Raw genomic sequence first — 14,602 nt, 5'->3', positions numbered from 1 at the left:
TCCATCATTATTATGCTTGTTTTCTGCTTTGCGCGAGGGCAGGCATCTTGGCCCCTCTCCTTCACCGATGCAGCCCAAGCTTCTAACACCGTGCGACACGCAGCATGAGCTCGCCCGGGATGGAGAGAGAAAGGCTTAGGGAGAGAAGAAGAGACCCGATTGCGCGGGGCCTTGAGGGGGCCACAGCGAGGGCTCAAACGCCACAGAGCCGCAAAGCAGGAACCGAATTTGCTGCAGTCTCAGGAGCCGCCCGGCCGAGAGCTCAGCCGGACAGCGGCAGGAAACGCGTCATCACTCGTGCGCCGGAAACGGTCCAGGTCAAGGTGCCTCCTGATTGGCTGCGGTCAACGCAGAAGCGTCGCTGCGCGCGGGCCCTCGTTCCCCGTGGTCGTGAGTTCCGTGCGCTGCGCTCTGTTCTTCCTCGTCTCGTTGGCAGTTTTAGTTCCCTGTCCCGAACGCGGGTCCCCGGAGCTCGGAATGTTGCCAGAGCTCAATAACCTGCTCGATACCACCCCTGACAGGGTGGAGCAGGTAATCAGTGGCGCGGTGGGGGAGGGGGCTGTTCCGGGAGCGTGGCGGAAGGACGCGTCCCCGGATGAAGTGTACGCGGACCGTGGGCAAGACGCCTTGTCCGCGGGCAGGCTGTGCCTGGGAGTTGTAGTCCGGGGAGGGCCGGCCTGGGGCTTGGGCTGGACATCAGGACCCGCGCCAGGTGGGCTTCTGAACCTCGCGTTCTCTCAAAGGCCGCCTGTGCCCTTCAAAGTTCCTAGAAAGCATGTCAGACGTATGGATGCTCTCACGTTCACAAACGTGTACCTCGGAGCCATGTGCGTGGTCACTGCCCGGGGGGGGGGGGGGGTTGCGGGAGAGAGAAGAGAGGAGAGGAGAGTTTGACTCTCCACCCTTCACAGGGGACCAGCTTCTTAATCGTCCGGAGTCTCCCTCTGGGCCGGTAGCACTCGGCGGGTGGCAGTGAACGCTGCTGCTCCTCTGACTTCCTTACGGAGTCTGATAGTGCTCTTCCAAGCTGCTCTCAGCCAGCCTTGGGTTGTATCAAGTCCACCGTTGGCACCACAGCCTGGCCACTCTACTTTCTCCACTCTTTTTCCCGCACTCTGGGGCATCTCGAAATTTTTCATGTTTTAGCCCAGGGGTTACCTCTCCCAGGAACATACCTGGTTTATTTTATAACCTCTGTCTTCCTAATGAAATGGTAAGCTCCTCCAGGCAGCGAAGACACGATGTGTGTAAAGCCGTCTTTTAACCCCATAGTGCCATGCAAATCATGGCTTTCCATAGATCCTGGTGGATTTTATAGTTGCCCAGCAGTTCTTATCTGCCCAAGCCAGCAGATGGCGCTTGCTACCTTACTAATTATTACTGGCACCACCGCAGTCCTCAGCCCAGGGTCAGAGTGAGGGAATGGAGGATCAGAGTGGGCACCAGGAAATGACAGCACTGGGCGTAACCCTCAAGATCTAATAGTGTGATCTTTCATGTTTTATAGGTGAAAAGGTCACAACAGCACAGAGGTGGTGTATCTAATACCACTCGATTTTGACCTTCCCTTTCACTGACAAGGAACTAGAGGTGGCTGGACCAGGGCGGCCAGGCATTGCAGAGACCTTTCCAGGGTCTTAGAGGCCTTTCCAGGGCTCTCTATGATCAGAGCTCTGCCTGAAGCAGTGTCCAGAGCCATTTGGAGGAGAACTTTGTTACGGGAGGTCTCTGTCAACGACAACTTCTTCCCCCTTTCCCACCCTGTAGGGCAGACTTGACATCAGAATTAGAAATAGGGAGGAAGCAGGATCAGATGACTTTTTTGAAGGTCCCTTCCAGTCTTCGCAGGCTATTATTTTCGTTGGATTCTGATGGTAAAAGCTTCCTTTGTTCCGTATCTCATTCTCCCCAAGACTAATTCCTGAGTTACTAGGTGGAGTGAGGAAAAGAGGGATTTTGTTTTTTTATTTTTAAAATATGTTTTTATTGATTTCAGAGAGAGGAAGGGAGAGGGAGAGAGAGATAGAGACATCAGTGATGAGAAAGAATCATTTATTGGTTGCCTCCTGCACGCCCCCTACTGGGGATCAACCCAGGCATGTGCCCAGACCAGGAATCAAACCATGACCACCTGGATCATAGGTTGATGCAGCTCAACCACTAAGCCACACCAGCTGGGGAAGAGAGAGGCAATGTATTCTGTATTGCTTTGGGAAAGTGAAAGCTGAGATATGCTTGCTTATAATGAACGACTTAATACTGATTGTTTTTTTCCATAATTTTGACTTTTTTTGGGTAACTTTAGTATATATGTATTATATACATGTGTGTATGTACATACATATATGTAATGCATGCATGTAACATATATATATGTATACACACACGTATACATATATACATATTCTTTAGGTGTAGAAACATAGGGGTAGGCACAGTTAACTAGATTTATACAGTCAGCTGACCTCTTTCTAGGGCGTCTGATTCACCTTTCTGTGTTCCTCTTAATTTTTAGGGGAAACTGACTCTACTCTGTGATGCTGAGACAGATGGCAGTTTCCTTGTGCACCACTTTCTCTCCTTCTACCTCAAAGGTAGGGGACTCATGGATGCTATTAAAAAAGAAACCCAAGGCAAAAAAGTAAATAAAAGCCTGTTTCAGGAAGTAATGGGAATAGTTGGGGCTTTGGTGTTTGGGTAGCCAGATGGCTGTTTATTAGAATTAATTATGTTCAGTAAGGTAGCTAGAGCTTCTTTGTGTTTCCTTTATATCCTCTTGGATATAGCACCAGTTTAAAAAATTAATTGTACTCTTGTATACCAACAACAAACAGAAAATGAGAATTTTTTAAAGGCCACAATTTACTTACAGTAGAGAAAAAATAAGGTACCCAGTACAGATCTAACAGAAGTACATCTCCGAATCAATGAAAAAAAGTATAATTATTAAATGTGAACAAAAAATGCATCTTAGAATCAAATTGGGTATATTAGGTTGCAAGACCTCTGGGTCTCTAAGACCTGCCTCAATGCTTTTGTTTCCAGAGGTATGAAGTATACGAGACTTATTGTAATTAGAGACATTATTAAAAGCAATTTATTTTGTTTTCCAGCTAATTGTAAAGTCTGTTTTGTGGCTCTCGTTCAGTCCTTCAGTCACTACAATATTGTGGGACAGAAGCTGGTAAGTAGTTTAAACCTCCGTGGTGAGGTCCCTGAGTGAGTGAGTGTGCCATGCACGTGTGAGTGTGCTCTGAGGCTGGGCTTCCCTATTTGGGTTGTAGAGAACTTAGCAAGGGTGGGACTAAGGAAGTCGTGGGATCCTAGACCCTTTATCTGAAGGGATTAGGCAGCATCTCCTCATGTTTCATTAATTTAGTTTATAGACCCAGATCTGTTGTTAATTAATCAAACTCATCTTTGCTGATTCTAGACCAGTTAAGGTTTTCTCCTTGTCAATTTGGACTTTAATCTTGGTTCTGCTGGGTTGGAGATCACAGCTTGATCTGCCACCAAGTCAAGACAGTTCCCACTGTCTCTCCCTAAGTCTAGGCTTAGGACTCAGATGTGGGGAGAGGCATTTTTGTCACCTGCACCTCATCTCATCAGATAAAGGCAGGCAAGAATGTGTCGGTCAAGAGGCTGGTGATGGACTTACTGAGGGTTTTTTTTGTTTTGTTTTGATAGGCAGCCCCAGAGAGGGAGAGAACCTGGCCACCCATCAGCAGTGATCTTTGAAATGTCAGTCTTACTGTTGGGCCAAGCCACTGCCTCTTCTCTGAAGCAGAGAAACAAATGAGAGGGTGAGAGATGGGCAGACTCTTTCTCATTCTGTGCAGACAAGGGAGAAGTTCCTGTGTTAGAGGTCAGCATGAGCTCAGGGAGAGCAGTCATGTCAAGAACATATGTTGTGTTCCAGGTCTGTGAAGCATTCTCTCTGTGGTCTTAGCATTGGTGTTTTGGATGAGGAAGCTGTGGACTCTCATGTCCAGATTGGCTGCTTTTTTTCTGTTTATTTGGAATCCTCATCAACAGGGCAGGGGTGGCATGCACAGTACTGGGTATGTAAAGCACTAGAGTGAGCTTCCGTACGCTATGTACTTCCATTCACTCTTGGTGAATTATTGTACTTACATGAGTAGGGTGGCAGTGAGCAAGAGCAAAGGTGATTGATAATCAGGAGTCTCTCTGCCAGGGGCGGCTGCTGGAGCTAATGGTGTTGCATTGTGAACACTAGTGGGTAAATGAGCAATGGAGACCTGGTCTAGGGGCATGTCACCTGTTTCTTCACAGATAGAGCAGTGGTTGCACATTTAGATTGTGTTACCAACCCTGGGTGTTTGTTGAAATGCAGATTCTTGGGCTCTACCTCCCAAGTTTCTGGTTCTGGAAGTCTGGAGTAGGGTTCAGGGATCTGCATTTTAATCAGGTGTCTTGAGATTTTTAATTGGGTGGTTCATGAAGAATCATATTTAAGAAGTTCTGGTTAAAGCGAGGGTCAACAAACTACAGCCTGCGCCCTCTGTGTTTTATAAATAAAGTTTTATTGGAACATAGCCACGCCCATTTGTTTATGAATTGTCTGGCTGGTTTCGTTCTACAATAGCAGAGTTGAGTAGTAACAGAGACTGTCATTCTCCTACCCTCTTGTTGTTATTTACTTAATGTTTTTAATGTGCTTAATTTTATAAATACATGCATTTTAAAAAGGAATCTATATTACTATTGTAAATTAAAAATCTGTGTTGGGTAATCAAAAAAATAAATATATAAGCAAAAGATGTAGTTTTTTAAAGAAGTGACAATTAAATGTAAATGCACGTCTGAAAACAGAAGGGAACTGTGGGTTGGGGACAGCCAGGGGAAGCAGACACGGGCCGCAGGGAGCGTGGACAGGTGCGCATGTACGGGCTTCGCAGTGTTCTGTAACCTCCTGTGAGCTGGAGCCAAGTCTCTCCGGTGGGCTGCCCTGCAAGATGCAGTAACTCACTCTCCCTCTGTTGTGTTCAGGGTGTCAGCCTGACCACGGCACGGGAGCGCGGGCAGCTCGTGTGCCTTGAGGGTCTCAAGTCATCGGTGGACATCTTCTTCCAGGCTAAGGAGGAGCCACATCCCCTGCAGTTCCTCAGGTCAGTCAGCCTGCAGCCCAGCCCAGCGGGGCACACCTGGTAGGTGGGCCCAGACCAGGGTTGCCGTGTGATTCCTTGTCCTCAGTGTGTGGGAGGGTAGAGCTGGCTTCAGGTGTCAGACATGTCTCTGGTGGTACAGCATTACTGGAAAGCCCATGGGCCAGATGGTGGATGGCTGTCCCAGAAGCTGTAGGAAGCGTTGTCTGCTGAGAATGTGGTAGAATGGTCCACTCTGTTTCTGGGAAATGACAGCCAAGGGCAGTCCCTGGGGAGATGGAGGGTTCTGGACCAGCTTGTTCAGAAACAGGTCACATCTGTTACACACACAAGCGGCCCTTAGACCAGAGCCCCTCATCACCAGGACATTTGAATTGCTGTTTAGCTTTTTGTACCCAGTTAAGACTTCCAGGAAGGCTTCTCCCACCTACATCCAGATGAATCTCCAGATGCCTTAAACTCTTGGATTGAGAGGCTGTGTGGTGGTGTTGTGGGCCAGGGAGGCTATTCATTTTGTGTCCCCAGTGTGTAGCCCAGTGCTTTGTGCCTAGTAGGCCTCAAGGAGTATTTGCATTGAAGAACAACTTATGTGCATGCACGTGCCTTTCCTTGCCAACCAATCATGACTCCTTGGTGCTGAGGACTGTGATCCAGTTCCTTGCCTCCCTCAGCCCTTTCCTGTGATGCTGCTCAGCCCAAGACAAACACTGTAGAGAGAGTGAACTCTCTGCTGATTTTTGCCCTCTGTCCCAGGGAGGCCAACGCTGGGAACCTGCAGCTACTGTACGAGTTTGTGCAGGAGGCCCTGAAGCCCATGGACCATGGGGAGACTGCCTGGAGGTGCCCAGTGCTGCTGGTGGATGACCTCAGTGTGCTGCTGAGCCTGGGTGTGGGAGCGGTGGCCGTGCTAGACTTCATCCAGTATTGCAGAGCCACGGTGTGCTGCAAGCTACAGGTACGTATGGGCCTGCTTGCCGAGCTCCCTCATGTGACTGCTAAGGGCCCAGACAGGTCCAGACCTCATTGGCTTGCGGTGATCTTTTTTTGTTTAATTGCTTGGGGTTTGGGCTTTACTCTAGCAGGCCCAGAAATTTTTTGTTCTACCCACCCTGCTTTCGCTTACTTGCCATTGCTAAAAAGTAAAATTAAAGGGATGACAGCACCATCTTCCCTGGACTGGTCATGTGTAGGACAGCAGGGTCCCAGCCCTGTCACATTGCCTATGTGTCCTGGGGCAAGTCATTATCCCTCCGTGTGTTTAGAAGATCTGTTGAGATAATGGGTATAAATTGCTTTAAAAATTATGAGGCGCAATGCAAGTATAGGTTGTAACTTTTGTCAGATTACTAGGCAAAAACAGAGACTTTGCCATAATAGCAATTTTAACAGTAACTGTAGACCAACCTAGAAAATAGAAATGGCTAAGGTGCCCACCTCTCAGGAATGGCGGCACTTCTTAATGTTAAGGAGGACCACAGGCCAGGCTTACTCTTAGATGACTTGAGCCGGAAGTACAGGCTGGATGTGCTGGTGGCTGGATGTCCAGTGGGTGATGGAAGCCCAGGCAGGGTCCTCCCCACAAAGGGGTGGTTGCAGCGGCATCGTGGAGGTTGATCTGCGAGAGGGGGTGTGGGGCATGGAGGCACAGAGAGAGCCCGTGTCCCCGATCCAGGTTTCCCCTCCAGGCAAGAGCAAGTTTCCATCTTAGATCTCTGTTGCAGGGAAACATAGTGGCCCTTGTGCATGACAGCGGAGATGCCGAGGACGAGGAGAATGACATCCTGTTGAATGGCCTTAGTCACCAGAGCCACCTGATCCTGCGGGCCGAGGGCCTGGCCACCGGCTTCTGCAGGGATGTGCATGGGCAGGTGCGCAGGGGTGGGGCCAGGATCCTACTGGGCGATGGGCTGCTTGTGTCTGTGCCTGAGTCTAGACCTCACATGGGATAGTGTTGGGCTGAGGGCTTTTTGGCTTGGGGCGTCCCTTCAGCTGGAAGGGAAATCTCAGAAGTTGTGTGAATGCAAGTTAGCCCCATGCACCAGTGTGGGTTTTCCACAGGGGGCTTATTTGTGACCCAAGTGGAGCTCCTGAAGAGGAGGCAGCCTTCTGGAGTGGAATGCAGGGGCCCATAGTAAATGGCAGAATTCCTTTCAGGGTGACAGCATGCCCTGTTCCTTTTGAAACAGATTCAGGCAGCCTTCCCTGTGGCCGGGGTTGCTGCTCCCCTGCTGCTGCCCCGACGGTGTTGGGAGTAAGCACTCAGGCGGAAGGGTCGGGCTCGCCTGGGCTCAGGTTTTACTCTCCAAAGGGCTGCCATGGTTCTCTGCCTGCTGAGACTTCTCTTTTGGAATCACCCCAAAGCCTCCCTTTAGCTTCCAGGTTAACTTCCTGTGGACCCCTCTGGAGCAGGTGAGGGTGAGTGGGATTTGGCCCAGAGTCATTCAGAGGCAGGTGTGGGAAATAAAGCAGCACAGTGATGCTATCGTGGTGCCCGTGGCACGGCGTGAGCATGGTAGAAGGTCCGCTGGGCGCTGGGGCCTGGCTCTGCAACCACTTGGTCCCCAGAGCATTCCTGTTAGCCGAGATGTCACCCACACAAATGTGTAGCCTTCCTGAGCCTCTGAATCGAATATACAGATTCTAAGGAGTTGATTCTCGAAATTAATGCAGCCAGCTAGTGCTAGACCATGTACAGAAACAGGACCGAAGGGGGCCCATAAAAACACTTCAGGGGTTTTCTCTGGCTACTTTTGTCTTCCTGTTCTGTTGCGAGCCTATGTCACTGTTGTAATGGAGGGGAAACCTTTATTTTCAGTTAGCTGGTAATAGCTTTGTTTTGGAAGTTGGTCCCGTTACTCATGGCACCTGTGACAGTGACCTCATAGATATTCCAGTTGAAGGTCACGGAGGAGTCAGGCAGGGTCACAGTGCAGCAGGTGCTTGGGAGGGGGTGCTTCTCTTTCAATCTTTTCCCTGTCTCCGTAGCTGAGGATCCTGTGGCGGAGACCATCGCAGCCCCCCGCCCAGCGGGATCGCAGCCTCACTTACCAGTACAAGATACAGGACAAGAGCGTGTCCTTTTTCGCCAAAGGAATGTCTCCCGCTGTTCTGTGACCTGCCTGCAGGGCAGACAAAGCCCCCTTGGGCAGTTTCCCGTGTGGCGGAGGAAGCAGCCAAGCAGGAATGCACCTGTGCGCCTTTGCAGCCTCATTTCAGGCTGGACTGCGACCTGGGGATGGTGGAGTGGAGCTGTGGCGTGTGCCCTTTTCCTGGGCCGTATTCAGAAATCACATGAGGAATTCGCAACCCTGCCTCTGCTGAGAGAGACGCTGAAGCTGGGTGAAAGGGGTCCTTTGGAGCCTTCCATGTAAATACACTTTAGCTCAACTGCCTGTTTCTGGTTGTTGTGCCTTTAGAGCCAGAGTGGGTCTGAACATGCCAGCCAGGGGACAGTCCTAGATGGCAGGCATCCCAGGGGACAGGTAGGGTAATAATCATGGCTGGCATAACATGAATTCCCACATCGTGGTTGCCTGTGGGTTATCTCTTTTCATTTTCACCTCTGTTTTACAAAGGTATTTTTCCCTAAGTCCAGTGAGGAGACAGGCTTAGCAAGTGTGGAAGCACACTCACCTGTAGAGCAGGCTGAGGGGAAGGAGGCCTGGCTGAAGGCCACGCTGGCTGACTGACCCTCATGCAAAGGTGAGGCTGGCTCCCCCCTTGGTTCAGGTCCTGGTACCCCTGCAGTGGTCGCCTGAGGCTCCATGTAGGGTCCAAGTGTGCATGGCCTTGGTGAGGGTGTAAGAGATGTTCCTGCTGCCAGGCAGGATGGGGCCTTGTTGAGGAGCTGGTGCCTCCCTCACCTGGGGAGACCACAGGAGGTGAGCTCTTGCCCCGCCATCCGGTAGATGCCAACTCTCCACACTTGGCCCCTCAGCCAGGGTCATCTCAGCAGACACTAGGCCTATTCTCTTAAAGTATTTAAATTATATCACAGTGGATTTTATTTTTAAAATAAATAAAATGAAAAAATAACACTGCTTTGCAGTAGGGGAGTTTCAATTGTTTTTTAATTTTAACTTTCTACATTTTTAGTCTTTGTAAAAGGGGCTGTTTGTCACCCCTCCCCTCCGATCACACTATTGCTTTGATTTTCCCACTGAAATCGTAGCTGCTTTTTTTCTCAAAATATTGCAGACCTGGTAGAGTATTTGAAAATTATGAGTGTAAGTAACTTAAGAGAAAGTAGTTATTTAGGAATCTTAATGGTTCATTTATTAATACTTCATTATGTATACAAGCTTCCTGTGAGTTACAGTTTCGAGTGGGCAGGACACTGCAAAGCATTCTCCATGTTGTGAATGTTGCTATTATGTTGCTTCACTTACTCTGTAAATGTTTTGACTAAATCTTTAATGTTTAATGGCTATTCTCTGGGCATAAAGGCTCTGTGTTTGTAATTTTAAATCATGCCGTTATGAATTTTATATAGTATACCTGTTTGGGAGTGGGGGCAAGCACTTATTTCCTTAGAACAGTCATTCACTCAACAGATCCTCAGCACCTTCTGAATGGCAGACTGCTGTAGGTACTAAGGGCATGACAGTGACAAAAACAGGTGTCTGCCCTCCTGGAGGTCACGTCCCTGTGGAGGAGACAGACAGTCAACAGAATTGAGAAGTAACATGTAGAGTTAGAACGTAAGAAGTGCTGTAGATAAAGCAGGGAGGGGACCTGTGACAAGCGAGGAAGGATGAGTTTTAGAGTTGGCGCCCTGAAGTGGGACCTCCAAGTTCACCCCTGGGTGTCCTCATCTATTACCAGGTGTTCTTCAGGAGCCAGTTACCAGTGATAACAGGTTTTCCTCCATGAGCGTTGAGTCTCTAATTTTATAGTTGTGCAGTGTTGTGTGAAAATGGACACTTAATGACCAGGGTATGATTTTCTGTCTGCATTTTCCCATGTGTACAGAATCTGTTCCTCACTCCCAATCACTTATCAATTAAAAGCTGGTGTCAACCTTATTTTACTAATTCCTCATCAAATTTTGGAAAGTAAGGTTTTATCATTGTCTTTGTTCATGTATATTTTTGTGCACTCTGGTTTTTTAAAACTAGTTTATCTTCAGAAACAAAAAAATATCCAGGTATGCATTCAAGAAATATTTGTAGAACATGTGTTTTATAGGAGGGGTTGTAAAGATAAAGACAATCCTAACTGCACCTGCTGCGGTGGAACACAGAGAAAACAAACGCGGAGAAAACAAACTCGAGTGGTGGGTGGAGAACGTGACGAGGCCATAAAAACAATTCAGGTAACGGGAGGCCCACAGGCTGATGTTCACAGGACAAAGCAATGATTTCCCCCTCACTTTTTTTTTTTTTTTTGAGTTGAAAGAGCAGAGAATTGGTTAAGAATTTATGACTTGTGGAAACAGTACTATTTGAACAGGACCTTGCAGTGTTCCTGTTTGTCTCTGATCGTATCTTAGTTCTTCAGGGTTCAGAAATGTCTTTCTTTCTTACTGCAAGGATGGGGCTGTTCTTTGTTGTTTTTCTTTCCAGCTTAAAAGAATTTTTAAAGTATGCCTTCAATTTTGACTCACTTAGAATTTGTTCCTGTATTGTATGTACTTTGTCTCCTTGCAGATCAACTTTGATGCGACTTCTTCGTGGCCTCAGGCAAGTTCAAGCTGGGCACTTCCGTTTTCTCGTGGTTAAAATGGGGGTTATCCTAGTTGCATCTAAAGGTCATTAGGAGGATTGTATAAGGTGACATACTGTAAAGTCAATAGTTCATTATTAATGGCTGCTACTATGACCTGCAGTAACCCTCATATTGCCTGTAAGGCTTTGTTTAAAGGTACACACGGGAAGATAACTTCTCTAGTACCGGGAACATCGCGTATCCCTGGTCTGTGATGCACGGTAGGAACTTAATAAAGGCATTGAATGGATATCATTACAACTCGGAGATTTTAAATATTTTTAGCGACTGCATCATGGTTATTAGAATGGCTACTGTTTTGGGGGGATCTAGGCATTTTACTTGTGTTCACATGGAATAAATTTTTTCCTGAAAATCGCCAAGGTCGGTGTTCTTGGTTGTGTCTTGGAACCTGACTCCTAAGTTGAGGTTCCGCGAAGTTAATTTTTCTGGCCACAGAGCAGCTGCAGCTGCTGCTGCGTCTTAGAACCAGGATTCAGATCCAAGAAGTCTGGCGCTGTAGCAGCCCTTTCCACCTGATCGCGTTTCTAGCTGTTGTCACTAATGCTTATTCATGGTGAGCGTGATTGTCAGTGTAAATGATCATGAAGACAGACCTGCATCATCATGAAACACCCTTCTCAGCACCCACAACAAGCAGAGATGTCTGGGCAGTGGCCTGGAACCCAGAGTCCTGCATCCCAGACTGTGGCCACCACATCATCAGTGACCTTGGGCAAGTCTCTCTCCCTTTCGAGAAGTTTTCTTCATTTGTGAAACAGACCCAGCCCCTATTTTCCAAGATTTTCATGAGGCCTGGCCCAGTGTAGAAGCTTAAGTGTGGGGAATTACCGCTTCTTGATGGTCTCTAAGCTCCATTTAGATTTTTTAAATACTTGGATTTTTCATTCCATGGTAAGCAATTTGAAGTAAGATTGAGCTTTGCCAATGATGGGAAGAAAATTCTGAGATGCCCTAAATTACAGCAGGCTGGAGGGTGGAAGGAAGAGACAAGGGAGGTTAATCAGTTAACTGGAGGGCAAAACAGCAAAAGGCTGTTTACATTCCTGAGCATATGTTGAAATTGAATTAACTTCCAGTTGACTGTTTACCAACTAAAGAGGATAGCCAGGCATCCGGCCACCAGGCATCTCTGGCCCTGGCTTATGCATGAACTTCCCAGACTGTTTCCAGATTGGCCACAACCAATCCTAAAGAGCAAACACTTCCACAGGGACCCTGCACCTATCCCAAAATGAGCCCTGCTTCAATTCTCTCACCTCCTTTATCTGTACATTCTTTCAAAACAACATACATCTTTCTTTCCCAAGTTGATTGCACGAAAGAGGCCATCAACCCCAGGACTGTGGACTTGTTGCCTTTCTCATCTAGCCCAGCTGCTGGTGGCTTACATTTCATGCCCCAGGGCCTGGTCCTTTTCTGGCTAGCACTTCAGAAAAACTTTCGGCCATGACCGTTTTGGTTTAACACTAGCTAGGGCTAAATGGAGCCGTTCCACCTGGATTATATTTAAAAACTAAGATCGAGTAGTTGCAACTTAGCTGGAAATGCAAGATAAATATATTGATAGGTGGATAAAGGGATAGGTAAGATTTTCTTTAAAGATAGGTGATATACTAAGCAAAACATTAAAGCTGTAGAATCTAGGGTGCATAGTTGTCAACTATGGCTCTTTCAACTGTTCCCTGTGCTTTTATCATAAAATGTTGGGGGAGAAGCCCTAAAACAGCTACTTCATTCTACTCATGGGGGACGTTCTGTAGCACACTCACCAGGGCCCATGAGCCTCTGTCTTTCTCCTCCTGCAGTAGAGAACTCTTGGCTGTGCTGCAAGGCACAGAGGCACTTAGATGAGTGTCAGTTTTTAGAGGCTCTTGTTTTTTGGAGAGAAGTGTCCAGACTTTGCTGAGAGTTGGTTCCCTGCAAACACAAGTTTGGTGGAGTGATTGGGTGGAAAGGGGTGATGAGTGACAGGCCGTCTCTTGAGAGAAGGCTCTGGTTCAGTGGGCCTAGGGTAGGGCTCAGGAAGGTTCTGATTTAACTGAATATTCCCCAGCTGGTTCTGCTGTAAGGCAGTTTTGGAACCACTTTCTTTGTAGGAACTTGACAGTAAAAGAAGGGGATTGGGACATGCAGGTTCACTCAGAAAATGGAAAAAAAACCTGGGTAGGCTTTTATTTGCTGAAAGGAGTAAGTCAGTGGGGGTGGGGTGGGGTGGGGGTGGACTGGTAACAGAGAAGTCAATCCCCTTTGCCCAAGGTTTCTGAGGGGTCAGGGGTCAGTGTTTCAAGGGGTCAGGTTTGGAGAGAGTGATGTGAGATGGGTAAGGGATATAGGCAGCCCCCCCGCCCGCCCACTTCTCTCTGCTGTTGCCTTTCTAGTTTAAAAATAACACAGAAAAAGAATTCTTCCTTTACAGAAAAAATTCTCATCTAAAGCTAGAAGCCAACCCTGAATACAGGGCATAATTTCATGGGCCGAGGCCAATTGTCCCCACTGGTGGTTAATTTCATGGTAACAGTGTGGTGGGCAGGGAGGGAGGCAAGACTCGCCTTGGAGAGCTGATCCAGAGTCCAGTGGGAACAGGGGTGAGGGAAGGTGTATGACTGAGGAACACCTAAAAGGGACAGGGTGACTGGAGCTGCCAGAAAGGTGGCCTCTGGTTTCCTCCTGGCATAGCTGCACTTTGTGCAATCCCAGTGCTGTAGCCTTGAGAGCAGGAACAGGGTTGAACCCTGGCAATAACCAGGTAGCCTCAGGGTAGGTGCTCAGGGGAGCAGGGGGATGATGTCTGACACTAGAGACCTGGTCTTCCAGGGTGAGGGTGGTGTGTCATCAAGGCATCCACTGGAGGCTCCACCGGCAATTGCAACTGGTAGCATCCTGGGATGGCCCAGCGCCCCCAGAGCAGGTGATGTCTCCCTTTTCCCTTGTATGAGACCCAGAAACAGGACCTACTTAAAGCCGAGCACCTGTGCAAAGCGCTAAGCCCAGCACCTGACACAGTAAACGCTCTGTGGATGTAGCTATTACAGCAAATGCATGTTCCATGTAGAAAATGGTTAAATGTCCATCAGCAAATGCAAAAAACCCAACACCTGTAATCCTCAACTCAGAGATATCCACTGACCACCCCACATACAGCAGTATCACCCCAGACCCTTCTTGGCTCCTTCTGAACCATCTTTCAAAACATCTTTCAACATTGTATTCATAAAACATTCTTTTAAAAGGCTGGAGGGAAACTCGTCTTAGGGACATAATTGATTCGCTCCATTTGCATTTGTTGTGTATGTCGGTTGCTTTAATTTTCTGCTGTTACGTAACAGGGACCATGGGCATCATGTGCACGTTGTTGATGACTCGAAGGTACAGGCTGTCGCAAGCCCCTGCACGACGGCCCCGCCGGGCCCGCCCCCCTCCCTCCCTCCGGCGCCCGCCAGGGGGCGGCCGAGAGCCGCGGGCGGCGCTGAGTACGCATGCGCGCGCTGCGGGGAACACGTGCGGAGGGCGGCGGGGCGGGAGGGGAAAGGTAGGAGGTGAGGGGTGAAGGGGCGGAGAGCTGCGCGGCGCTGGGCGCGGGGAGGAAGAAGGCGGGCGCCACGCACCGGACCCCGGGCCAGGAGCGCGCACGCCGGCCCCCTCGCCGCCGCCGGGGAGCCGCTGCCGCCACAGGTACCGCCGCGCGCGTCCCCACGGCGCCTGCTCACGGGCCCCGGCTCGGGCCTCCCGCCGCGCGGTCCGGGGGT

At 48.8% G+C, this 14,602-nt stretch overlaps 2 protein-coding genes across 6 annotated transcripts in view; both read left to right on the top strand.

Moving 5' to 3' along the window:
* The first annotated feature begins 338 nt into the window (after positions 1-338).
* Positions 339-11,213, top strand: ELP6 (elongator acetyltransferase complex subunit 6). The gene is made up of 7 exons (XM_081159370.1): positions 339-531; positions 2,516-2,594; positions 3,114-3,184; positions 5,011-5,129; positions 5,880-6,081; positions 6,848-6,994; positions 8,112-11,213. The coding sequence occupies exons 1-7, from the start codon at positions 478-480 to the stop codon at positions 8,238-8,240; spliced, it is 801 nt and encodes a 266-aa protein (XP_081015496.1). The 5' UTR covers positions 339-477; the 3' UTR covers positions 8,241-11,213.
* A 3,168-nt stretch (positions 11,214-14,381) lies between these two features.
* SCAP (SREBF chaperone) overlaps positions 14,382-14,602 on the top strand; it is a 42,802-nt gene continuing 42,581 nt past the window's right edge. For all 5 annotated transcript variants that reach the window (XM_081159194.1, XM_081159195.1, XM_081159196.1 and 2 more), the window contains exon 1: positions 14,382-14,528. The gene's annotated coding sequence lies outside the window, so the exon portion shown is untranslated. The remainder of the gene's footprint in view (positions 14,529-14,602) is intronic.

The sequence above is a fragment of the Miniopterus schreibersii genome (genome assembly GCF_964146895.1).
Source record: "Miniopterus schreibersii genome assembly, chromosome: 15".
NCBI lineage: Eukaryota > Metazoa > Chordata > Mammalia > Chiroptera > Miniopteridae > Miniopterus > Miniopterus schreibersii.
This window is presented reverse-complemented; position numbering and strand designations above follow the sequence as displayed.

Coding starts and splice junctions, on each gene's coding strand:
- ELP6 (XM_081159370.1), top strand. CDS start 478: ATGTTGCCAGAGCTCAATAACCTGCTCGATACCACCCCTGACAGGGTG. Junction 5,130..5,879: donor CATCCCCTGCAGTTCCTCAG/GTCAGTCAGCCT, acceptor CCTCTGTCCCAG/GGAGGCCAACGCTGGGAACC. Junction 6,082..6,847: donor CGGTGTGCTGCAAGCTACAG/GTACGTATGGGC, acceptor TCTCTGTTGCAG/GGAAACATAGTGGCCCTTGT.